At 42.6% G+C, this 27,278-nt stretch overlaps 2 protein-coding genes and 1 long non-coding RNA gene across 3 annotated transcripts; 1 reads left to right on the plus strand and 2 right to left on the minus strand.

Annotated features, from left to right (window-relative positions):
- Positions 1-1,678, minus strand: GPR119 (G protein-coupled receptor 119). The gene has a single exon (XM_032260281.1). It carries the CDS (start codon positions 1,326-1,328, stop codon positions 321-323), a length of 1,008 nt encoding a protein of 335 aa, XP_032116172.1. The 5' UTR covers positions 1,329-1,678; the 3' UTR covers positions 1-320.
- Positions 1,679-12,394: 10,716 nt separating this feature from the next.
- Positions 12,395-25,232, plus strand: RBMX2 (RNA binding motif protein X-linked 2). Its single transcript, XM_032260195.1, has 6 exons — positions 12,395-12,502; positions 12,714-12,829; positions 14,237-14,288; positions 21,458-21,587; positions 23,531-23,708; positions 24,252-25,232. Exons 1-6 carry the CDS (start codon positions 12,498-12,500, stop codon positions 24,737-24,739), a joined length of 969 nt encoding a protein of 322 aa, XP_032116086.1. The 5' UTR covers positions 12,395-12,497; the 3' UTR covers positions 24,740-25,232.
- LOC116537964 lies at positions 17,974-25,384 on the minus strand. The gene is made up of 3 exons (XR_004263436.1): positions 25,298-25,384; positions 19,076-19,079; positions 17,974-17,984 (listed from the first exon to the last, which is right to left on the minus strand). It is a non-coding gene; the product is annotated as an uncharacterized LOC116537964 (long non-coding RNA).
- Positions 25,385-27,278: the final 1,894 nt, after the last annotated feature.

Below are 27,278 nucleotides of genomic sequence, written 5' to 3' on the forward strand. Positions count from 1 at the left end.
TATGTTCAAAAATAGAATTTGATCTATAAGCATTTTTTAGGAGTACAGTTCTTGCTTTAAATAAATATACCTGTACATGAGAGACAGGCTTATTTCAAAAGAAGGACAGGGTGGAGTGGAGATTTGAAAATGGGGAAACTGATTATAGAAGAAAGTCAGGACCCTGCCTCAGTTACTTCTCAGTCTGGGGGTGGGGGATGCTGGGACAGGGGTCAATTGCCTGAAGCAAGTGCTCTCATTCCCCTCTCTCCTGCTGCTCTAGTTGGGACTCCAGAGAGGGGAGGAGAAAGGCACTTTGAAATTTCTCGGCCCTTACCGTCTTAGCCATCAAACTCTGAGTTGGAGATAGTGACAATGTGACAGGAACTTTCCCTGGGCCTCTCTAGGCCACCATTCCTGGCCAAGAGAAAGAGGAGGAATGAGGTGAGCACCTTCTTCACTCCCAGGGCCATGTGGTAGAGCTGTAGTCGCACCTCTTTCTGCCAATAGGCATAGATGAGTGGGTTGAGCAGGGAGTTGCCCACACCGAGCAGCCACAGGTACTGTTCCAGTACTGGGTAGAGGCGACACTCCTTGCAGGCCACCTGCACAATGCCAGTGATAAGGAAGGGGGCCCAGGATAGAGTGAAGCTCCCAATGAGAACAGACACAGTGCGGAGAGCTTTGAAGTCACTGGGAGTCCGTGGGGGTCGATAACCTCCAGCCATGGCTCTTGCATGTTCCATCTTTCGGATTTGCTGGCTGTGCATGGAGGCAATCTTGAGCATGTCACAGTAGAAGAAAACAAAGAGCAGCATGGCTGGGAAGAAGCCAAAGCAGGAGAGGGCTAGCACGAAGCGAGGGTGAAATACGGCAAAGAAGCTGCAGGGCTCTTTGTAGGGGGTCTGCTGGAACATGGGGACTCCGATTGGGAGGAAGCCAATGAGGTAAGACACCAACCACAGCCCGGCAATGCAGGCCCCGGCCACAAACCCACTCATGATTTTCAGGTAGCGGAGGGGCTGCTTGATGGCAAGGTACCTGTCAAAGGTGATCAGCATGACCGTGAGGACAGAGGCAGCTGCGGAGGAAGTGACGAATGCCATTCGCAGGCTGCACAGGGTCTTCTGTGTGGGCCGAGAAGAGCTGGAGAGCTGTTCTGTGAGTAGGCCAGAGATGGCCACGCCAATCAAGGTGTCAGCCACAGCCAGATTCAAGGTGAAGCAGAGATTGACACCATCATTCTTGTGAATCAGTAGCAGCACAGCCACAGCCACTAGTGTGTTAGTAGCAATGATGAGGGAGGCCAGGACAGCGAGGATCACTCCAAATGAGAAAGATGATTCCATGTCTTAAAGTGGCAGTACTTCACTTAGGAGGGCATGCTGTCTCTCCAGCTGAAATTCTTATGGGCCAGGGGAAGAGGAGCTGTGGGTTCAGAGCTATGGCACAATTCTGGCCTTCACTGGCAGTCCAGGCTGGCAGCTTGCCCTCTTTGTAATCCTGCAGGTCATGAAGAATTACTCATTCTCTCTTTTTCAGTCCTCAGCCTCCTGCCTGTCTAGCTTTCTAAAGGCAGCGATCTCAGTGCCAACCTCCCCCTGGGCCCCGAACTAGTCCCTCCCCCTCCAACCACCAAGTTACTAGACAACACCCAAGTACCTGTACATGCTGTCTTGCTAGGCCCTCTCTCTTCATTGGTGCTTCAAGGACTCTGGAGGGATGGGGACATTCATCAGGTCTCCTGTCTGTCAAAAGATATAATTGACTCCAATCATCCTTTTTTCTTCCTGCATACCTTGACATTAAATTTCTACTTTTCTTCCAAAGCCTTGAGTACCAACTTAATGAATCTAAGCTTAATTAAACATTTTCTTAATAACAAATTGTCAATTACTATTATGAATCACTTTTAATCAAGCAAGATGCTCATAATCAGTTGAAGTGGGAAGTGAGGGCAGGTGAGCTTTTAGAGGGGCCCCAGCATACTTTCAGGAACGTTACCACACATTTAAGCGGTTTCTTACCTTTTGCTTCCTAGTGCCTCAAATTTTCGTTCTCTCAAGTAGGGCGTGCTGTTCCCCCATTTCTCATCCCTTGGAACCCAGTTGAGGATTCAGGACAGGAAAAGCAGGGCCAAAAACTGTTAACACCTGTCATTCAGTTTAGAGCCCATTCGCCATCTTGAGCTGCTGTCTCTTGTGTATACTCATTGATAATTATTTCTGCAGCATGTTGGGCCAGATCTCTGATCAGTAAGTAGTGGCTGCCGGGCTTGCCTTTCTTGATCCTGTAGACCCGACGTATCTCTGTGGGAGGAGGAGAAAAGGAGATGAGCTGCATTCTGGGAAGTATCTGCTTGATGTTTGGTTATGGAATTTTCCATTTTCCAGGAATAGGAACATGGGGGCCAGGTGGGGGGTGGGGTTAGATCAAAGGGCGACTGTGTTGTTGAATCAGGTGAGATGCGCCCTGGAGGGGCAGCTGTGTAAGTCCCTCCTGTTTTAGGATGTGTATCCATTTGCTTAGGTACATTAGAACTAACCTTTTGCCTGCTACTCTCATCTTGGATACCAAGAAGAGAGGGGTGGGGAGAAGAGTGGTTAGAAGCTTATTTACTCAATTCAGGTGAGAGCACAAATGGGAAAGGTTAGTGTTTGAAGCGAGGGAGTGGAGAGCAAGGTGCAGAGTTGGAGGCAAATATATTCCAGGATGTTTTGACAGTCTGAGAGGGCCTTTGGCAGATGTCTCTCCTAAAAAAGGGTCAGAAAGAATGTGTCGTGGTGACTCAGTATTCTAGTTGCCAGCCTGAAAACAGTTCTTATTCTTTGATATGTCCATTAGCAGATTGATTCCTGTTGCTTAGAATCTAGCCTAGTTTTATTCCTGGACCTAAGTGCTTGAATTCCCCAGCTCTTAACTCCACGGAGTCAAGTTAGCCCTTTTCAAGCGCTTGTTCAAACTTGAGAGTGTGTCAGAATCATCTGACCGATGTCTTAAAACCCAGGTTCTTGGGTCGCATTCTCAGAGTCATTGGTGAGTCTGAGAATCTGCTTTTCTTTTCTTTTCTCTTCTTTTTTTGAGAAGGAGTTTTGCTCTTGGCGCCTAGGCTGGAGTGCAATGGTGTGATCTTGGCTCACTGCAACCTCCACCTCCCACGTTTAAGCAATTCTGCTGCTTCAGCCTCCCAAGTAGCTGGGATTACAGGTGTGCAGCCACCACACCCGGCTAATTTTGTATTTTTAGTAGAGACAGGGTTTCACCGTGTTGGCCAGGCTGGCCTCAAACTCCTGGCCTCAGGTGATCCACCTGCCTTGGCCTCCCAAAGTGCTGGGATTATGGGCATGAGCCACCGCACCTGGCCAGAATTTGCATTTCTAACAGATTCTGCTGTTGCTTGCTCAGGCACCACATTTTGAGAAGCACTGCTCTAGTGCAATGGTTCTTACCCTTAGCTGTGCATTGGAATCAGCTGGTGATTAAAAAAATTCTGCTGTTTGGGCCACACACCAAGAGATTCTAACATGATTAGTCTGGGGTGGTACCTGTGCATCGGAAGTTTTAAAAGTTCCTTGAATGATTCTAATATTCAGCTAGGGTTGAGAACCACTGTCCTTGGTTTCCTCATGTGTAACATGGGTACAGTCATAGTTATATCACAAGGTTGTGAGAATGATAAAATGAGGTATGATATAGGCAAAGATTTCATGACTAAAACACCAAAAGCAATTGCAACAGAAGTCAAAACGGGATCTAACTAAACTAAAGAGCTTCTGCACAGCAAAAGAAACTATCATCAGAGTGAACAGGCAACCTACAGAATGGTAGAACATTTTTGCAATCTATCCATGTAAAAAAGGGCTAATATACAGAATTTACAAGGAACTTAATTTTACGAGAAAAAACAACCCCATCAAAAAGTAGGTGAAGCATAAGAACAGACACTTTTCAAAAGAAGACATTTATGCGACCACCAAACATATGAAAAAAAGCTCATCATCACTGGTCATTAGAGAAAGGCAAATCAAAACCCCAATGAGATACCATGTCATGCCAGTTAGAATGGTGATCATTAAAAAGTCAGAAAAAAATGCTGGAGAGGATGTGGAGAAATAGGAATGCTTTTACACTGTTGGTGGGAGTATAAATTAATTCAACCATTGTGGAAGACAGTGTGGTGATTTCTCAAGGATCTAGAACTAGAAATACCATTTGACCCAGCAATCCCATTACTGGGTACTTATCCAAAAGATTATAAATCGTTCTATTATAAAGACACATGCACACGTATGTTTATTGCAGCACTATTCACAATAGCAAAGACTTGGAACCAACCCAAATGCCCATCAATGTTAGACTGGATAAAGAAAATGTGGCACATATGCACCATGGAATACTATGCAGCAATAAAAAAGAATGAGTTCATGTCTTTTGCAGGGACATGGATGAAGCTGGAAACCATTCCTTCTCAGCAAACTAACGCAGGAACAGAAAACCAAACACTGCATGTTCTCACTCATAAGTGGGAGTTAAACAATGAGAATATATGGGCATAGGGAGGGGAACGTCACACACCAAGGCCTGTTAGGGGGTGGGGGTAGGGGAGGGGTAGCATTAGGAGAAATGCCTAATGTAGGTGATGGGTTGATGGATGCAGCAAACCACCATGGCACATGTATACCTGTGTAACCTGCATGTTCTGCACATGTATCCCACAACTTAAAGTATAATAAAAATAAATAAATAAAAACATAAATTTTGAAAATGAGATACGATAGATATGAAAAGGCTTCATAAAGTGTAAAATGTTACACAGGTATCAAGCGTCTTCTAGTCTCTGTTAATCAAATCAACACATTGTTAATCAAAGTGTGTATCAGAAGCATTTGTATGACCTGAGAGCTTGTTAGAAATGTAGAAGCTTGGCCAGGCATGGAGGCTTATGCCTGTAATCCCACCACTTTGGGAGGCTGAGGTGGGCAGATCACCTGAGTTCAGGTGTTCAAGACCAGCATAGCCAACATGAATAAACCCCATCTCTGCTAAAAATACAAAAATGAGCTGGGCGTGGTGGTGGGTGTCTGTAATCCCAGCTACCTGGGAGGCTGAGTGGGGAGAATCACTTGAACCTGGGCAGCGGAGGTTGTGGTGAGCCAAGATCGCACCACTGCACTCCAGTCTGGGTGATAGCGTGATACTGTGTCTCCAAAATAAAATAATTAAAAAAAAGAAATGCAGAATCTTAGGCCCTATTCAAGACATGCTGAAGCAGTCTGCAGTTTAACAAGATGTCCAGGTGATCTACATGCACATTTAAGTTCTGTTTGCCTCTCTCCTACCCTCAGGTGTCTAGATGTATTAGTTTTCCTTTGCTGCTGTAACAAACTACCACAGACTGACAACACAAATGTAGTATCTTACAATTCGCAAGGTCAGAAGTCCAAAGTGGGTCTTACAGGGCTGAAGTCAAGGTGTCAGCTGAGCTGTGTTCCTTTGGGAGGCTTTAGGGAAGAATCCATTTCCTTATCTTTTTCAGCTTCCAGAGGCTGTTTGCACTCCTAGGCTCCTGGACATATCACTCCATGGTCACGTCTCCTTCTCTGACCTTCCTGTTTCCCTTTTTAAAGGACCCTTGTGATGACATTGGTCCACCTGGGCAATCCAGGGTAACTCCCCCATTTCAGGATCTTTAATCACATCTACAAGTACCTTTTGCCATGTGAAGTCACATATTCACAGGTTCCTAGGATTAAGACATGGACATCTTTGTGGGGAGCATTTTTCTACCTACCACACTAGTATTCTCTGCTGCACGGGTCTCTTCCCTCCCAAACCCCCCTTCAACAGAGTCTGCCATTGAAATGAGGCTCCTAGGAGAGGAGCTCTAGGAAGGTAGCCAGGACAAACCAGGCCTAATTTCTCATGGTGCCTAGACCAGCCATCCATCTGCCTGTGATGATTTAGCTGCATCTTGCCTGAGGACAAAGGTGCAGTGACATTTAATAAATACCTCTTCCTGAATGACTCGACTAGTACATATATTACTATAAAACATTATGCAGCAGTGTGAAAAGAATGGGAGAGGTTTATATGTACTGATATAAAGAGACTTCCAAGATATGCTATTGATTGACAAATCAAATCACAAATCAGTTTCTAGAGTCTTGGCTCACTTATGAGAAAACTCCTAAACCCAAATATATCTGGATATAAATGCATAGAATGCATAGAAAAGAGACTGTTAACAAAGAGTGAATAACTTTGAGGACGGGAATGGGATTGGTGGGGGCTGAAGAGTCACAATTTGCTTTGAATACTTTTTACTTGTCATATACACATACACACACACGTATATGTGTATGTATATATATTATATGTTATATATAGATAATAAAATATACATATAACATATAATATATATATACATACACACATACGTATACAGGTATGTAAGTGTGTGTGTGTGTATGTGTATATATATGTTATATATATATATATTTGAGACAGAGTCTCATTCTGTCACCTAGGCTGCAGTGCAGTGGCGTGATCCTGGCTCACTGCAAACTCCACCTCCTGGGTTCAAGCAATTCTCCTGCCTCAGCCTCCTGAGTAGCTCGGATTACAGGCACCCGTCACCACGCCTGGCTAATTTTTGTATTTTTAGTAAAGACAGGATTTCACCATGTTGGCCAGGGTAGTTTCGAACCCCTGACCTCGTTATTCTCCCACCTCGGCCTCCCAAAGTGCTGGGATTGTAGGCGTGAGCCACCATGCCTGGACAACTTGTCATATATTTTCACAGTGAGAATATATCTATGTAATTTCAAAAGAAAAAACCATCCCCCTTAACTTCCTCTCCCTGTTCCAGCTCAGGCACCATTTTGCAAAGGAATTTTCCAAATGACACAAAAATGCATGTGTGTGTGAGTGCACACACACACACACAAATATATATAGTCACATATCTCTTAATGATAGAGATATATTTTGAAAAATGCATCATTAGGCAATTTCATCATTGTGTGCGCATGTTCACCTTTGTATTCTCAGCACCTGAAACAGTATCTGCCTATAGCAAGTCCTCAACGAAAGTGGCCAGCTGGTTGACTGGTTGAATGACTGAATAATTAAGCTATATGATCACTTCTCATTGCCTATTGGCTAGAATCAGAACTTCTTGGTGACATCTACAAAGCCCTTCACAAAATGGCCAGAACTCTTCCATCCTTCTCTTCAGTAATTACCACCCTGCCCCATCCCATCCCCTGGTCATATTATATGCTTTTCACACTTTGATGCTTTTGCCTCTGGTGGTTCCACTGCTTGAAATGCTGTTTCTGTGTGGTAACCATCCTGTGTCTTCCATCTATATGTGACTGCCTTCAAGGCCCAGCTCAATAGTTGCCTGACTCGATGTGACTTTCCCTGATAATCTGCTTTTCACCCCCAGCTTCCTTTGACCCCCAACAGTCAGAATTAATTATCCCTCAGCTGGTTCTAAAGGTGTTTTATTCATACAGTCAATGTGACATTCATCACCTTGAATACAAAGTGTTTATTCATATCTGTAACTATCTTGCAACACTGAGCTGCTCAAGGGCAGGGACTGGGTCTTGTGGTCTTGTTCACTGTAATATCCCCAGCATCTAGGCTCGTGTCTGAGCACTGACAAACACAGGATGTGCCTTTATGTTGGTATCATGTGTGTTCTTATTTATTTTTATTTAAAAATACAGTATTTTTTAGTTTGGAACAATACCAGCATGGAACACCACCTTCTTTGTTGTCAACTGGAGGCAAACCACCACCATCCATCATCTGATTTATTGTAGAGCTTACAAACTGGTCTTCCTGCTTCTACCGTAGGCAACCCCTGCGCCCTTCCTGGTCTGTTATCAACACAGCAGCTAAGGTGAACCTGTTAAAATGTACATCAAATCAAAGTTCTTTGGTGACCCCCTACCTCCCATTGAGTAAATTCTGAAGCCAGTACCTAACATGGCCATGTTTGACCTGCTCTCTTTATCCTGACTTACCTTGTGTTTAGAGGTTAAGAGTGCAGACTTTGGAGCCATATGACCTGGATTCAAATCCTGGTTCTACCATTTACCACCTGTGTGACCTAGGGCAAGCAACTTAACCTCTCTGTGCCTCTGTTTCCTCATCTACCAAATGAGGATAATAATATCTGCCTCATAGGGTTGTTGTAAGAAGTAAATGAATTTATGCATGTAGAGTACCTAGAACAGTGTCAGGTACATGGTAGGTACTAAATAAGATTTTCTCAAATAAGCAAAAATCTATCATTCTCCCCCTTGCCAACTCCTCTCCAGCCACACTGGCCTCCTTGCTGTTTCTGAAATACACTGTCTTAGAACAACACTCTTTTCCCAGACATTCACATGGCTTACTCCCGGTCTTCTTGCAGGTCTCTGACTCTGTGTCACTTTAGCAGGGAGGCCTTCTTTGATTGTATTCGATTCTACCCTTTTTAAAATAGCAACACCCCATCACTCTATCTCCATAGCCTGCTTCATTTTTCCTTTATAATACTTATCAACATTGTATATATATTTATGTTTATTTTCCTTCTTCCCCAATAAGAATGTAAGCCCCATGAGGACAGGAACTTTACTTGCCTTTTTCACTGTTATAACCCTAGCACCTTGAACGGTGTCTGGCACTTAGTAGTAAGTAATGGCTGGTTGGTTGGCTGGTTGGTTGGGTGGTTGTTAATAGTTGTTCAATAAACATTTGTTGAATGAATAAAAGAAAAGCAAGAAAATAAAGGTCATGAACTCTCTGCCAAGATAACATGAAAATAAAAAATATGTGATATCTGGATAAAGGTAAGAAAATTCTGGCCAGGAGTGGTGGCTCATGCTGTAATCCCAACACTTTGGGAGGCTGAGGCAAGCAGATCATTTAGGGTCTGGAGTTTGAGACCAGCATGACCAACATGGTGAAACCCCATCTTTACCAAAAATACAAAAAAAAAAAAAAAAAATTAGCCCTGCATGGTGGCACATGCCTGTAGTTACAGTTACTCAGGAGGCCGAGACAGGAGAATCACTTGAACCTGGGAGGCAGAGGTTGCAGTGAGCCAAGATTGCACCACTGCACTCCAGTCTGGGCAACAGAGTAAGACTCTGACTCAAAAAAAGAAAAGAAAAATTCTAACCATATAGAAAAGAAAAAAGGGAAAAGAAAGTCTTCTCTCCCCCCTACCCTCATCTGTTTTCCTAAAGGGAATCAGTTGTGTGATTTTTCAATATCATTAACCAATAAGTATATTGTTTGCATTCTATATATGTAGGAAAATGGTTGAGGCTTGAGGTTCTGAGGGGCTTATAAATGCAGAGCCTTTATCTTCCAGGATTTCAGTCTTTCTGGGAGTAGAATATAAAGGAGTTTTGCAGTTTCAGAGTTCAGAAGTGAGAGCCATCACTGTGGGCTCATAAGGTCAGGAAAGGTTTCCTGCATGATGGATGACTTGTTGGAGGTTTGGAGCTTGGGTAGATTTCAGTAAGAGAGAGGAGGCTGGCCCAGGGGAATGCGGCTTTTTCAGCAGAGGTGCCTAGGTGGGATGATGAAAGGGGCCTTTGAAGGAATGGATAGAAGTGGAGCCCAGCTTAAGTTGAGCCTTTTAGTGGGGGAGCAACGACAGAAAAGAATGGAGAATGAGGGCTGGGGCAGCTAGAAGAGTACTGAAAGAGCTAGGAGGCATGTGCTAATGACTCAGATAGGACTGTGACTGGAAGAGACACATTTTATAGATACTGCAGTAGTACAATTGTTAGGATTTGTTGAGTGGATGGATATGTTGAGGTGAAAAATAGAGAAGACTGAAATATGACACCCATGTTTTTGAGCCTGGGCAACCAGGAAATTGGTGATAGCATTGCCCAAAATAGGGAAGTCTGGAGGAAAAACTGTTTGGGGGTATGGTGTGCTGGTGGGAAGTGGGGAAACGACTCTGGCTAGATAGATAGTTCAGCCTTTCCTTGAATGTGGGGCCTACCTTAGCATTGCCCTCAGAAGGCAGAACTAAATACTGCATAGAATATTTGCTAAATGGATGTTATCAGTGGAGATCACTTATAGCCACCTGCGATGCCAAACCTTGGTCCCACTTTCAGATGTTAAGTTCAGAGGGTCCTCGGCATCCCCATCACTTTTCAATTCAGACTTATGGCTATCTCTAGGCATCATCTTACCTACCAATTCCTGCCAATTGCAAGTACATCTATGGAGAATCTGACTTCCTTGCTTCGTTATTTACTTCAGGATCTCCTAGGGTGATCGACCATCCTGGTTTGCTCTGGGCTTGCCAATTTTAGCTCTGAAAGTCAGAAGTCTCAGGAACCTCTCAGTTCCAGGCAAACTGGGGCAACATTCAGCTCTCTTGACTTCAGAATACCTTTGCTGAAACTACCAGCTCCATAGTAATAATAGCCTTCTCATGTTCTCAAACTAAATTGATCTTATTCTACTCTTTTGCTCCAGCTTCCCTCTGAACACTGATGACTGATCCCCAGGTGTAGTCTCAATTTTTTCATTTCACAACCATTTGAAGAAGCCAGCAAGATAATGCTGCATGCTAGTTTACCACTCTGCAGTGGCTACTTCAACCCACAACTAAGCAACCTGAGATTCCAAGGAGCAGATAAACCCTATATGCAATCTGTCACTGTTTAGCTTTCATTGCCAAGATAATTTTACAAAGTTAATGAATAGCTGGGTTGGAATGGGGAAGGGGGAACAGACATAGAATGAATGAGGAGAAACGGTCATTGGTGGGCAGCCTTTGTTCTCCTTCTTGGCAGGACACTGGTTACATGGTGAGCCAGTTGAGGGTATAGTTGTCATCATCACCAGAATGCATTTTATGAAGGACCTAATAGCTGGTGCTCGGAGCTAGGCCACACAGCTCTGGACTTTCACTTTTAGAACATCATGGTCCAAGAGCAGGTATTGATGTGGACACGTGCAAGATGGATTCAAATTGTCAATATGGGTTAAATCACATATGTCAACCATCTCTTCTACTGGTTTCTAGATATTTCTGGTTGAAATCTATCAAGCAAATATATCTTGTCCCCTTAATTATAATATTAGCCCCTTGAGGGCAGAGGACCCACCCTGATACTCCTGTCTACAGACTTTAGCTATACAGGACAAATCTAGATGTTCGGTAACGACTGGTTAAATCAACCTGACCTGATGGGTGCAGGTAGAGTACCTTTCAAGTTAATTAATTCCTTTGAGCCTCATTTCTTCCTCTACAAAATAAGAGTGGAAATTTCTTTTTCTTTCTTTCTTTCTTTCTTTCTTTCTCTTTTTTGAAAGGAGTCTTGCTCTATCACCAGGCTGGAGTGCAGTGGTGTGATCTTGGCTCACTGCAACCTCTGCCTCCCAGGTTTAAGTGATTCTCCTGCCTCAGCCTCCTGAGTAGCTGGGATTACAACCATGTACCACCATGTCTGGCTAATATTTGTATTTTTAATAGAGACAAGAGTTTCACCATGTTGGCTGGGCTGGTCTTGAACTCCTGACCTCAGGTGATCCGCCCGCCCCAGCCTCCCAAAGTGCTGGGATGACAGGCATGAGCCACGATGACTGGCCCCCTTTTTTTCCCCTTTATTTTCGAGACAGGGTCTTGCTATGTTGCCCAGGCTGGTTTTGAACTCCTGAGCTCAAGCAATACTCCTGCCTTGGCCTCCCAAAGTGCTGGGATTACAGGCATGAGCTACTGTGCCTGGCCAGGGGATTGTAATTTTATCTGCTTTATTGGGTTGTTGTGAGGGTGGAGAGACAATACATGTAAATTGCTTAGCACATACTCTAGCATCGTATAGTACATCATCTGTTCAATTGTTAGCTATTAATTTAACAATATTAATTTCTGCCTCCTCCTCAACTAGGAGAGTCGATGCAAAAGAGTGAGCACAGTGGCTCTCGTGCAAATCTGTAGGTATTCACTTCAGCCTATAGAGGCACACTGGTCTGTTGCCTGTGTTTTGGGATAAGGACAACAGATTTACCCTTTCACTTATCTTCTTCACTTTTCTGCCATGACTGGGACGCTTTGATGGGGCTGTGTGTGAGCAACTGACTAGGAGCGAAAGTCCAAGTGGGACTCTGGACTGAGAGCGGGGGCTGAGACTAAAGTCGCCACATCAGACTGCTTGTTCCGTTCACTCAGAAAATATTTATAGCTAATCTAACCAGTTTCAGACACCGTTCAAGAGCTGGGGGTCCTGCAACAGCCCAGGCTCGCGCCTTTACTCCATTTCACAGAGAAGAAAAAGCGAAAAACTAGAGAAAAATCATCTCTACCAGCGGTAATCGCACAAAGCGCGGAAGGCTGCTAGTGCGCAGGCGCCGCGACTCGGTACGCCCTAGCTCTTCCGGCGCGAGGTCACCGACTCAACCGGCAACCGGCGCCGGGGTCGCGCATGCGCTGCACTGCCTCATCCGGGCGCTGATACCTGAATGCTGAGCGCGAGCTGGCGGAGATGAAGTAAGGCGTTAGCTTTTTTTGAGGAGGGAGCAGCGAGCCGCCCGGGGTGGCCCGCCGGGGCTGGGGTGGTAGAGAGTCTGCGGCGTAGAGAGGCGGGAGAGGCTCGGTGACTAGAACAGCTCGTCCCCTAGTTTTGCTCTCTCTCAGCTCCTGCCTAGTCGCACTTAACTTGTCTGCTTTCCTCCTCCCACCCCATTCCCCCATCTTGCAGCCCTTTAACTAAAGTGAAGCTGATCAACGAGCTGAATGAACGAGAGGTCCAGCTTGGGGTGGCCGATAAGGTGTCCTGGCACTCCGAGTACAAGGACAGCGCCTGGATCTTCCTGGGTGAGGTCCACATCTTTCTCTCACCGTGCTCCCAAGATTATCCTACTCGGTTTTTGACGATTTCAACGTTCCCACCCTTCACTCCTGCCTACATTCATCGCCCACCTTTATATCCATCTGCTGTCTGCCCGGGAATCCGTGTTCCATCTCTTTTCTCCCCCATTTTTAGTTTTATTTCCCTGCCAAATCATGAGAGTTACTGTTTGCCATTTGCTGTGCTAAGGTTCAGGGACTGTTGTTATTTCTCTCACCCCTGACCCATTATACGGCTGAGGAAATTGAGGTGCAGAGAAGTTAAGGGACTTCATTAAGGTCACATAGCTAGTAAGTGCAACAAGCAGAACTATAGTATTCTAGAAATCATGGTCTTAGCTACAGGCCCACATTGCTACCACCACCCTCTCTCATTCCCCTTCCCTTCCTAAATTCACTTTGCTCCTCTAATTAGCTGCTGTCTTCTGTCCATGGCCACATTCCCATTCCTGTACTCACTTTGTGTCACAACCATTAATTGTACAGTTTGACATTTCAAAGAGGTTATTGTACCAAACATTGTGCTAAGCACTTTATATGCATCGTTTTATTTAATTCTTATAACAATCCTGTGAGTTATGTGCTAATATCCTCATCTTACAGATTGGGAAAGAAACATTTGGAGGGGAAATTATTTCCTAGGAAATGCTTAACAGTGTCTTTGCAACCTTTGTCTATGTTTAGGTGGGATTAACCATGACATATGTAGACCGATTTTGTATCACAGCTGTAAATTTGTGGATAATGAGCAGATGAATTCAACATGTTTGTGGAAGCAGAGGTTTGTGATGGAAACTATCTGCTTTGTCCATAGTATTTGGGGTACCAGGAGGACTGAGTGATCAGATTAGTTTAGTTAGTGGTGACTCTGACTTCCACTCAAAGTTAATCACTCCTTTTCCTGTACTACTGGCACCTTACATGTACTTCTGTCATTGCATCAGACTTGATTTTTTTTTGAGTTGGAGTTTCACTCTTCTTGCCCAGGCTGGAGTGCAATGGTGCTATCTCGGCTCACTACAGTCTCTGCCTCCTGGGTTCAAGTGAGTCTCCTGCTTCAGCCTCCTGAGTAGCTGGGATTACAGGTGCCTGCCACCTTGCCTGGCTAATTTTTTTTGTATTTTTAGTAGAGACAGGGTTTCGCCATGTTGGCCAGGCTGGCCTTGAACTCCTGACCTCAGGTGCTCTGCCCACCTCAGCCTCCCAAAGTGCTGGGATTACAGGCATGAGCCACTGTGGCCAGCCCAGACTTGATTTCTTTAAGGGCAGGGCCTATTGCTTACTGTTTGCACCCCTAATGCCTGGCCTAGTGCATGGTACGTAGTAAACACTTCGTAAATGTTGGGTGAACTGAAATGTGGTTTTCTCTTTTAGGAGGGCTTCCTTATGAACTGACTGAAGGGGACATCATCTGTGTGTTCTCACAGTAAGTCGCCGTTCATTTCCTGCCTCCTGAGTCGACAGAGTACTTTGTTTCTATGATGCATTTTGTGGCATCACAAAAACCACTTATTTTCACTCTAGGCTGAATGGCATCACTGCATGGGGAGGGTTGGAGATTCTGCTCTAGTCTGGATCAGTCCCAGGACATGGTTCTAGAATGTTCTCCTGTGGGAGATCCAAGAAGTTGGTTAATTTGGGAGGCCATCTTGGGAATTCAGGTCTATTTCTGTTGTCTTTCACTGAGGCCTGTTCAGCCTGGGCCTAGACTAGAACAGATTGGAACCCTCAGGAAGGTACCATGTTGGTCCGCCTCCTTGGCTTTTGCAAACTAGGGGTAACCCATGGTCACAGGGCCCTTCTGGCCCTAACCTGTGTGGCATCATAGGATTGGGGCAAAACACAGAAGAAGTGGGGTAAAAAACAGAAGGTATAGGTTGTAGTTTGCTTTCTTTGTTTCTCGATGAGTGTAAGGTTAGTGAGCAAAGCCAGTCTCTACCTGGAGGCTGAGAATCACAGGCTGATGAGGAACAAGAATGAATAGGAGACCTGTATATTCTTCATTCTGCTGAGCAGTAGCACTTGGTAGGAGAGGGTGTTGGCGGCTCATACTGGTAGTAGCAGCTGGTAGGAGAGGGGCTGGGCAGACTGGCATGCAACCCCAGAGCTAAACAGCACAGTTAGTCCACAGGACCAGAGGACCTTGGTAGATCACAGGTGCAGAGGAGCACTATGTTTGGGTTTTGTGGGCCTTGGGAACATAGTACAGAGAAGTTGGATGGCATGTACCGCTAGAGGACCATGGCAAAAGGGGCTGGCCAGGCAAACAGGTAGCATACCCTGGCAGAGGGATTGCCATGGCAGGATGGTAGGGCCATCCATGGACAGAGGGCCCTGGCCAAGTGGTTGGGCCACTTATGGGGCAGCAAGCCATGGGAAAGGAATTAGGCAATACCCGTGAGAAGAAGGCTGTGATAGAGAACCTGGGCAACCCGCATGGTTGGAGGGCCCTGGCAGGGACAAAGATTGCTTCCTCCAACTTCTGGATGTTGGGAAGTTAACAGCAGGTGCAGCCTATAATTTCTACCCCATTTGTGGTACTTCTACCCAATTCAGCCTTCCATCTTGGAGCTGTTTAGTTCTACATACACTGAGTGATGATCAGTTAGCATGTGTGTGTGTGTTAGTTTATTCTGATTCTCTATTCTGGTTAATCTCCATGAAGATTGCCTTTGCCGCTAATAACAGTGCCTTTTGAAAAACTACTTTGTTGGCCGGGCACAGTGGCTCACACCTGTAATCCCAACACTTTGGGAGGCCGAGGCGGGCGATCACGAGGTCAGGAGTTTGAGACCAGCATAGCCAACATGGGGAAACCCCGTCTGTACTAAAAATACAAAAATTAGCTGGGTGTGGTTGTGCGCACTTGTAATCCCAGCTGCTTGGGAGGCTGAGGCAGGAGAATTGCTTGAATCCAGGAGACGGAGGTTGCAGTGAGCCAAGATTGTGCCACTGCACTCTAGCCTGGGCGACAGAGTAATACTCCTCCATTTCACAAAAAAAAAAAAAAAAAAAGGAAAAACGACTTTGTTTGATTTTGAAGGTAATATATAGTCATTATAGAACATTTGGCAAAATAAAAAAGTGTAAAGAAAATAAAACATACTCTTAAGGAAAACCCTAATGTTTTGGCATATCTATTTATCATTTAAAAAAATGTTGGACGTAATTTCCAATGGTTTGCTATTATGTGAATTATACTGCAATGTACATTATAGTATATAAATTTTTCAATGTATCCCTCATGGTTTCTTTAGTGAAAGAGGAATACAGATCAATATGTTAGCATGTTAAAGATGTTTTATAAATATTGCCAAATTGCTCTCCAAAAGGTTGTATCAATTTCCACAGTCACTAGGATGCCCATTTTTCTGAACCCTGATTAACAATGGCTATTTTAAAAAATATTAGCCAGAGGGCTTCTCATTATTACTTTACTTTGCCTTTATTTCATCATCAGTGAGGTTGAATATCTGTTTATAGATTAGCAGCCCATTAGTCTTTTTTTTTTTTTTTTTTTTTTTTTGTAAATTGTCTATTCATATCCTTTGCCAACTTTTTTCTACTGGTATTTTCCTGTTGATTTTACATGAGCCCTTCATGTAAGAAGGATATTATCATTTGCTATAGCACTTTGTTGTATATTGCATTACAGGTTGAGTATCCCTTATCCAAAATGCTTGGAGCCGGGTGTGGTGGCTCATGCCTATAATCCTAGCACATTGGGAGGCCGAGGTGGGTAGATTGCCTGAGCTCAGGAGTTCGAGACCAGCCTGGGCCACATGGTGAAACCTTGTCTCTACTAAAATACAAAAAATTAGGTGTGGTGGCGGGCACCTGTAATTCCAGCTACTTGGGAGGCTGAGGCAGGAGAATCATTTGAATTGGGAAGGCAGAGGTTGTAGTGAGCCGAGATAGCACCACTGCACTCCAGCCTGGGTGACAGAGCAAGACTCTGTCTTCCAATTTCAGAGGTTTTTTTTTTTTTTTTTTTTTGGATTTTGGAATATTTGCATAAACGTAATGAGCTATCTTGGGGCTGGGACCCAGATCTAAACATAAAATTCATTTATGTTTCATATACACCTTATGACTACACAGAAACAGGGTAATTTTATACAGTATTTTAAAATAATTTTGTGTATGAAACAAAGTTTGTGTGCATTGAACCATCCGAAAGTAAAGGTGTCAGATATGGAATTTTCTACTTCTGACATCATGTTGGTGCTCAAAATGTTTCAGACTTTGAGGCATTTTGAATTTTGGATTTTCAGATTAGGGATGTTCAGCCAGTACTATGAGCTTGCTTTTTCTTAATTAAATATGTTATTATACTATCATTTTTTTCTTGATGCTCAAATTTTCCCTATTTGAGGGTCAACATGAGTTCCTTCAAGCCATGCCTATATTCTTTTTTTTTTTTAAAAATTCTTGGTTTGAAATAATTTCAGGTTTGATACAGGAACATTATAAAATGGTATAAAGAACATCTGTATCGCCTTCACCCAGATTCCCCAGCTGTTAGCATTTTAATTTAATTGATTGATTGTTGTGAGACAGGGCCTTGGTCTGTCACCCAGGCTGGAGTGCAGTGGTGACATCATAGCTCACTGTAGCCTTGAGCTCCTGGGCTCAAGCTATCCTCCTGCCATGGCCTCCTACAGTATTGGCATTACAGGCATGAACCACCACACCTGGCCAACATTTACATTTGTTTTGTCATTATTTCTCTCCATGTATACATACTACAATTTTTTTCTGAATCATTTGGGAGTCAGCTGCAGATTTGATGCTTATTCCTAAATTCTTCAATGTGTGTTTCCCCCAAAACGAGGACATTGTCTTGTTTAACCTTAGCACAGTGATCAAGTTCAGAAAATCAATACTGATGCAGTATTACTATTTAGTTTATAGACTATTCAGCTTCACTGGTTGTCCTGATAATGTCCATCATAGCAAAAGAAAAAATTGTTTTCTGGTTTTTTATCTGTGATATAAATTATAAATATTTTCTCCCAGTTTATTGTTGACTTTGTTTATTGGGATTTTTTGCTAAGCAAAATCATTTTATTTTTATGTATTCATTCATTGATATGTTTAAATTAGCATATGGTAAAATGGACTTTTTTGAGGGGGGAGGGTGCACCCCTGTGAGTTTGAATAGATTTATAGATTTGTATAATCACCCCCATAATTAGAATGAAGAACAGTTCTATCACCCCAAAAAACTCTCTCATGCTCTCTCTTTATAGTCTCCCCTTCAGTATTTTATTTTTATGTGCTTAAATTTATCAATCTTTTTTTATTGTTTCTGGATTTTGAGTCATAATTGGAAAGTAATCTCCCCCACCCACCCACCTGTGTTCTCTTCTGGTACTTGCATGGTTTCAATTTTTTTTTTTTTTTTTTTTTTTTGAGACGGAGTCTGGCTGTGTCACCCAGGTTGGAATGCAGTGGTGCAACCTCTGCCTCCCAGGTTCAAGCAATTCTCCTGCCTCAGGCTCCCAATTAACTGGAATTACAGGCGTGTGCCACCAGGCCCAGCTAATTTTGTATTTTTAGTAGAGATGGGGTTTCACCATGTTAGTCAGGCTGGTCTGGAGTTCCTGACCTCAGTGATCTACCTGCCTCAGCCTCCCAAAGTGCTGGGATTATAGTTGTGAGTCACCATCATGGCCATAGTTTTCATTTTATAGATTGAAGTTTCTGATCTGTTTAGAGTTCATTCTGTTGTACAGCGTGAGGTTTAGAGCCAGTTTTCTTTTTTTTAAGTGGCTATCTAGTTGTCCTAACACTGTTTTTTAAAGTCCAGGCTCAAGAGTGGCTGTAATCCACACACTTTGGGAGGACTGGGGGGAGGATCGCTTGAGGCCAGGAGTTCAAGACCAGCCTGGGCAACATAGTGAGAACTATCTCTACAAAAAAAAGTTTTTTGAGTCCATATTTTCCCCAGCAAATTGGTATGTCACCCTTATCATATACTATTTGTTTTCATATATACTTGAGTCTCTTTCTTAGCTTTCTATTCTATTGGTCTGTCTATTAATTTGCCAATACCGCACTAGTAATTCATAGAAACTTTTCAGTCTGTCTGATATCTGATAGAGTTACTCCCCCTTATTGTTCTCTTTAAGAGTTTTCCCAGCTATTTTTACATGTTCTTTTTTCCATAAGAATTTTAGAATTAACTTATTCAGCTTTCAGGAAAGAAACCAAACTGGTATTGTTATTGGAATTACATTAAATTTATATTAACTCTGGAGAAGATTTTGATACCTTTATGATAGTGAGTCATCCTGTCCAAGAACAGGGGATACCTTTATATTTGTTCAAATCTATGTTTGTGACTTTTGGGAATTTTAAAAAGTTTTCTTTATATGGACTTTGTACATTTCTTGTTGATAAGTATATTTCTAAGTACTTTGTCTTTTTTTTGCTATTATAAATACGATTTCCCTTTTATCATTTCTTCCGATTATTGTTTCTGTGTAACAGAGTGATTGATTTTTAACTTTATATCTTGTTGCTTTACTGAATTGTTACACTCTGTTTTTAATCCTTGTTTATCATTGATTCTCTGGGTTTTCCATGTATACTATCATATGTAATCTACAAAAGGTTAGTTTTACTTCCTTTTTACCTAATTGCATTGGCCTATACCTTCAATTTAGTATTAAATAGTTCCTAAACTTACTTGAATCAGCTCTAGTATTTCTCATTAAGTAGGATGCTAGATTTTGGGCTGAAGTATATGTATGTGATTATGTAACATACCTGTCAATTCCTGTTTTATTTTTATGACTTTATTTTTAAATTTATAAACCTCTAACTTATCTGGAATTTATCTTGTTGTGAGGAATAAGGTAGTCTTTTTTTCCTAATGTTTTTTCTTTTCTTTTTTTTTTTTGAGACAGGGTCTCACTCTCTTGCTCAGGTTGCAGTGTAGTGGCATGATCCTAGCTCACTGCAGCTTCGAACTCCTGGGCTCAAGTGATTTTCCCCACTCACCCTCCTGAGTGGCTGGGACTACAGGTGAACACTACTATGCCTGGCTAATTAAAAAACATTTTTTTTTTTTTTTTGTAGAGACAGGGATCTCACTGTATTGTCCAGCTGGTCTCAAACTCCTGGCATCAAGTGATCCTCTGGCCTCTGCCTCCCTAAGTGCTGGTATTACATGTGTGAGCCACTGTGCCTGGTCTTTTTTTGTTTGCTTGTTTTTTTTTTTTTTGGAAACAGGATCTTGTTCTGTTGCCCAATCTGTCTTGAACTACCGGCCTCAAACAATACTCCTGCCTTCCAAAGTGCTGGTACTACATATTATAGGTGTGAGCCACCATGCCTGGCCTTTTTTTTTTTTTTTTTTCTATTTAATTCTGCCTTTTTATCTCTTTGGTTATTTTTTTAGAGACAGGGTCTTGTTCTGTTGCCCAGGCTGGTCTCAAATTGCTGGCCTCAAACAATCCTCCCATCTTGGTCTCCCAAAGTTCTGGGATTACAGGCATAAGTCACCATGCCTAGCCAAATTTCTGCTTTTATCTTTATTAGCTCTCATCTGCTTTCATTAGGGTTGCTTTCTTCCTTTATATTCATCCTTTTTGTTCACAATAAAATTCTTTTAAAGTTACAAATTTTCCTGACTATGATGTTAGGCACATTTCATAAGTTTTGGTATATATTCTTCTCATTTTTGCTATTTTCTAAATAGTCTGCCATTTTAAAAAAAAATTATTTTGCTTCATCTTCTCTTTCATCCAGTTATTAAGAGAGTAGCTTTCAAGTTCTAGTTAGGTAAGGTGTTTTTTATTTAAAATATCATTTCCAGCTTTAGGTCTGTTCTGTTTTTTGGAGTGTAATTATTGAGGTTTACATTGAGACCTAATCCATAGTCTATTTTGATACATCCTTCATGAATTCTTGAAACTGTCATCTTGTAGGATTCAAAGATATCTATGTATCTAATTACATTAATATTTGTTTGTATAATTGTTATAGTAATTATGTGTATCAATTAATCTGATCTTATTTTATTTCTGTCCACTTTGTGCGTGATAAACTTCAAAGTGATTGTTAAATTCTTCCATAACTTTTGCTATTAGTTTTTCTTTGCATTTCTTATAGCTTTTTTAATTAAAAATTTTGATTTCCTAATTGACCTAAAGTTTTCCTGACTTATACCTTTGTTGTGTATTTAGGCCTTTTTCAGTGTAAAATAATCTTCTTAGTCTCAGTTTTAATTTTGGCCTTGAATTAGTCTTTGTTCTTGATATTAGTGCCCATTTTTTAATTGGGTACTCCTGTTCTTGTCTGACTTTTTCTTTGTCATCTTTGCTTTGTCATGACCTTTCTATGTCATCTTGTTCTAGATTTATCTCTTGTATACACTATATTATTTGAATTTTGTTTTATTACCTTATCTGCATGTTTTTGCCTTTTAGGTCAACAGTGTCTTACTCTTTTATAAAATAAATAGATATGGGGAGATTGTTAACATTAATCTCGTGTACACACTATATTATTTGAATTTTGTTTTATTACCTTATCTGCATGTTTTTGTCTTTTAAGTCAATAGTGTCTCTTTTATAAAATAAATAGATATGGGGAGATTGTTAACATTAATCTCGTGCGGGACAAGAAGACTGGGAAATCCAAAGGATTTTGTTTTCTCTGCTATGAAGACCAGAGGAGCACAATTCTGGCCGTTGACAATTTTAATGGGATCAAGGTGAGTGTACTTATTAAGCAGGTTGGTTGGACTTTTTTTTCCCTTGTATAGGGGTTTCATTTTCTACCTGGTTCCCATGGAGACAGGGGCAGCACTTGTCAGCTTGGTGTGTTGCAGGGGCTGCAGAGGTGTGGAGACACTGGTCAAAAAGAGATTTCAGGAAATAATTCTGTTGGCTCGTGGCCCTGCAGGACTTGCTTCTTTTTCCCATCTGTTAACAAATTGTCTCCCCAAGAGCATAGGCACCAGGCCTGCCTCCCCTCCAGGCCTCTGTTTTTTACCTTTCTTTTTTTATTGTCTGCTGTCATCTCTGGTGCACTGGAGAATGAAGAGGCTAGCAAACATTTCTCTTCCATGTTGTCCTGTGTCGGGTGGGTTGGGCTTCATCATGGCCTCATGATCTAGGACATAGCCATGTATGTCTGTCATATATCTCCAGTGACCTAGCATATTGGGCCCTAGAAATTCTCAAGTTAAAATCTGATGACAAATTCTACAAAAATAATTCATTCTGAAATTTTCTTCTCCCAGTTTCCTCTTGTTTCCACTGTCATAGTGAGGCACTGAGTTCCTAGAAGGAGATAGGGCAAGTCAGGCTCATTGATGCTCCATGTGGTCGTTGCACTCACTTAGGAAAAATGCTGCAGTTGAAATGAACAATGTCACAGGGCTGGTGGGGGGAGGCTTGAGTTGGAGAGTTTGTCACTGATTCATGAGTATGGGATAGTTGGATATTATAGAACAGGGTGGAACAAGGTTCTAGGCTTGATGTTTAAGGAAGCCAGCAGTCAGAGGGTGTCACTGTAAAAGGAAGGTTTTCCAAAGTGTTTCAAAATGGAGAAGAGGATACATGACAGAAGCTGCTCAGGCTTCAAGGTAAAAATTAAAATCTGCTCTTGTATTGGAATAATAAAGGCCAAACTTTAAATTTTAGATGGCTTTGCCTAGGGAGTAAGTCTGTATCTGCCTAAAAATAGAATGTTTTTATTTTAAGTGAGGTATTAATTTTTTTTTGGTGGGGGGACAGGGTCTCATTCTGTTGTCCAGTTGGAGTGCAGTGGCATGGTTTCAGCTCACTGCAACCTCTGTTGCCTGGGTTCAAGTGATTCTGCTGTCTCAGCCTCCTGAGTAGCTGGGATTACAGGTGTGCACCACCATGCCCCGGCAAATTTTTGTATTTTTAGTAGACATGGGGTTTCACCATATTGGACAGGCTGGTCTTGAACTCCTGACCTCAAGTGATCCATGCACCTCGGCCTCCCAAAGTGCCACTGCACCCGGTCAGAGGGGTTAATTTTTTGTTGTTGTTCACCTGTAGAGTTGTGATTCATAGTGCAATAATCAGTGTGAGCCTACTGTTGCAGTATGGTGGGGCTAGAGCAAGGCGTGAGGGCTTAAGAAAAAAGAAAGTACCCTTTTCTCTATTCCCTCCTCCCTCCAAACTGTTGGTCTGACTTTGCCTCCTAATTACTGTGTCGAGAAAGCAGTTGTAGCATTAAGCTAGATTTCAAGAATTCCTTCTAGTTGCCAGACCTTCCTAGGGTATGTTTCACTGTAAACTTATGTTACGGATCAAGGGTAATTGTGCATCTAAATCTCACAGTCTTCCCTGATGCTTGTGCTTTGAGGTAGTATTTCCTAGTCTTTTTCATTTTGTGGACCATATAGAACAGGAAGATATTTTTATGATGCCCTGTGGTAAAGTGATGAGGCTGCTGGTACAACTGCCCCAGGCCTCACCTGGCTGCCCTGAGAGCTGAGTGTATTAATATTTAGGTGTACATGCTATGACACACCAGTTAGACAGGTCTGCTTTAGTGACAAAATTTGGCAAGAAGGAAGTGGACATAGTTTAAATCATGGTTCTCTGTAGCTTGCGTTCGGATAGTTTGACACTTTGTTATGAGGGCCATCTTCACTGAAGCATTGCCCATCTTGCTTAGATCAAAGGAAGAACTATCCGAGTGGATCATGTGTCTAACTATCGGGCTCCTAAGGACTCAGAAGAAATGGATGATGTGACCAGAGAGCTCCAGGAGAAGGGCTGTGGAGCTCGTACCCCCTCACCAAGTTTGTCTAAGAGCTCTGAAGATGAAAAACCAACAAAAAAGCACAAAAAAGGTAAAGCATTAAGACCTAAGAGAATATTCTGGCAGCCTTAATGTCTGCTTTTCCTTGCATTCACTGATAGTTGATAACCAACTCAAGTGTGAAAGGGAAAGGTGCAGGGAAGCATAGTTTAATTGGGAAAGGGGGAGTGTCAGTGGAAGGCTGGTGCTATGGGCAGAGTTGTGTTCCTCCCCAAGTTAATATGCTGAAATCCTAAGCCTCAGAATGCGACTGTATTAGGAGATAAGGTCTTTGAAGAGGTAACTCAGGATGGGAATTACCTTGTACAGCAACTTGACATATCAAGGGTGACAGACATCCAAGTTGGCTTCTCAGAGGCACTCTCCTGGAGGCCTAGACAGTGGCCCCTTCATGCTGCTGCTAAGGTTGTTCTCCTTATGCACAGTCCCCATCTCCTAGCATGTGAATGTTTTTGAATTATAGCACCTGTGTTTGATGTAATGTATTCAGAAAAGAAAGGTGCTTTTTTTTTTAAGGGAGTTCTTTATTTTTTCCCCCTTTTCTTATTGACTGCTTTTTTCCTTTATCCTCCAGACAAAAAGGAAAAGAAGAAAAGAAAGAAAGAAAAAGAGAAAACTGACCGGGCGGTACAGGCAGAGCAACCGTCCTCTTCGTCACCCAGAAGTAAGACAGTAAAGGAAAAGGATGACCCTGGCCATAAGAGGCACAGCAGCAAGAACTCGGAGAGAGCTCAGAAGTCAGAGCCCAGGGAGAGGCGGAAGCTCCCCAAGGCCAGGACTGCCTACTCTGGTGGAGCAGAGAACCTAGAGAGGGAGCTGAAGAAGGAGAAACCCAAGCACGAGCACAAGTCCTCAAGCAGGAGGGAGGCAAGAGAAGAAAAGACCAGGGATAGGGACAGAGGGCGGAGCTCAGACACACATTCTAGCCGGCACAACCGGCGTTCCGAAGGGCATAGTCATAGAAGTAGAAGCAGGAGCCGAGATAAATCCCATAGGCATAAAAGATCCCGGCGCTCCCGGGAGCGGGAGTCTTCCAATCCCAGTGACCGTAGGCGTCACTGAGGACTGTTTGGCTGCTCAGTAGATTTGGAAATAATTATGTTTTTTAAATGCAGTCAAATTCAGTTGGGTTGTTACTATTTTTGTACCTAAAACTTCTGGGGCTGGTTTCGTTGAATCCCTTGAGTATTAGAGTCATTGAGAGGGCTGCAGTTTAAACAGCTAGTTATCCTGGATATTCTTCACACCATCTATTGTCCCTGTACCAACGTATGTATCCTGAATTTTGGTTTATAAATATGGCTCTTGAGCCCATAGACCCCAGTTGAAGATGGAATTTTCAGGAAAGGGAAGATACCAGATAATTCTAGAAATCTATTCTTTGTGTTTGATGTTTAGAGCCCAGCATCATGGGACCTTTCCAGTTACTAGATATGGACAGCTTGATGTGAATGACTGGGATAGGATTTCTAAGATCAGCCAGGTCCATCCCCAACCTCCTGTTTAAAAAATTTTTAATATCTTTTCTTTTTCATTAAAACTTTTTTGTTTGATATGCCTCTTTCCACATTTTTTCCTTGTGATATATTTATTATTTATTTGTATTGAGGGAAGATTCACATATAAAGTTAACCGTTTTAAAGGGAACAATTCAGTGCCATTTGGTACCGAACATCCACAGTGTTGTGTAACCATCACCTCTGTGTACTTACAAACCATTTTTTATCATCCCAAGATGAAAGTCTGTACCCATTAAGCAAGAACTCCCTCCCCATTTCCTCCCTCCTCCCTGTCCCTAGCAACCACCAATTGACATCCTGTTTATGGGTTTGCCTATTCTGGATATTTCATATAAATGGAATTATACAATTGTGGCCTTTTGTGTCTGGCTTCTTTCGCTTAGTGTAGTGTTTTTTGTTTGTTTGTTTGTTTGTTTGTTTTAATTTGAGATGGAGTTTGCCCAAACTGGAGTGCAGTGGCACAATCTTAGTTCACTGCAACTTCTGCCTCCCAGGTTCAAGCCATTCTCCTGCCTCAGCCTCCCGAGTAGCTGGGATTACAGGTGCGTACCACCACATCTAGCTTATTTTTGTGTTTTAGTAGAGATGGGGTTTCACCGTGTTGGCCAGACTGGCCTTGAACTCCTGACCTCAAGTGATTCACCCGCCTCGGCCTCCCAAAGTTCTGGGATTACAGGTGTGAGCCACCGCACCCAGCCTAGAGTAGTGTTTCTGAGGTCCATCCACATTGCAGCGTGTATCAATACTTCATTCCTTTTTCTGGCTGTATCATATCACATTGTATTGATATAGCACATTTTGTTTATGTACTCCTCAGTGGGTGGACATTTGGGTTGTTTCTACCTTTTGGCTAGCTAGCTTCCTTTTTGTGTTCCAGACATACCATGCTACCTTTTAGCCTTTGTCCTCTTTTCAAGTAGCTGCCGTTGCTGGGATGGGAACACTGTCAGCTCCATTGTCTGTCTTTCTGGTCTGCCTGGCAGTTCTTTCTTATTTTGAGTTAGCTCTTTCCCTTATCTATCAGTCTCTTAACGAGTTTGGTAGGAACTAGGTCACAGGACCTTTAATAAATACTCCCTGGTAAATTATTGAAGGTCGAATTTCTGACCCTGCAAAATGAAAGACCAGAGCTTTAACAGTGAGTGCACCAAGTTGGACTTCCCTGTGTGTTAATTTGGACCCTTGGTTAGATGTGCAGGAGCTTCTGTGGGGGAAGTAGTGGGGGAGGGTTGAGGAGTCTGGGAAAGCTGTCAGACTATGATATAAGTCTAACCTCTGGAGAAGAAATAGGAAGGAAGGGTGGGTAGGAAAAGTTGTGCAGTTCTAACATGGTTTCAGCAAGACCAAAGTGAGTCGAGACCACAGCTCCTCTTACCTGTCAGAGGAGCTCTGCTACATCAGCTGTGGTAAGCAGGAGTTCTTGCTATTGTCTCTTGGCCTCCATCTCAGCCATTGTCACCGCTGTGCTCATGTGCCTATCATGTCTGCCATAGTAGCAAGTGACAAAGGCCCATGAACTGGGTTGAGTCATTTCATCTGCTTGTTTTTATATGCGGCAAGTAATTGGATCACACAATTATGGGGGCTGGTTAGGCAAACCTAAAATTCATGAAAGAAGAGCTGACACTGGTGTAATTTCTTCAGGGAAATCTCTGTTTTGCTCTTAAGGCTTTCAACCAATTGGTTGAGGCCCGCTCAGATTATCGAGGGTAATCATTACTGAACTGATCATAGATGTTAACCACATCTACAAAATACGCCACTCCCCCTTATCAACGGGATACATTCCAAGAACCCTAGTGGATACCTGAAGCTGGCTAATGCCAAACCCTATATATACTATGTTTTTTCTATACATACATATGATAAATTTTAAATTATAAATTACGCACAGTAAGATTAACAACAACAGTAAAACAGAACAGTTATAACAATATACTGTAATAGAAGTTATTTGAATGTGGTGTTTCAAAATATCTCACGTATGTAATATTTTCTGACAATGGTTAACCACAGGTAACTGAAACCGCAGATAAGGGGGAATTACTGTACCTTTATAGCAACACCCAGATTAGTGTTTG

Source organism: Sapajus apella, unplaced genomic scaffold, assembly GCF_009761245.1.
Source record: "Sapajus apella isolate SASKATOON/1434 unplaced genomic scaffold, GSC_monkey_1.0 scaffold115, whole genome shotgun sequence".
Taxonomy (NCBI): Eukaryota; Metazoa; Chordata; class Mammalia; order Primates; family Cebidae; genus Sapajus; species Sapajus apella.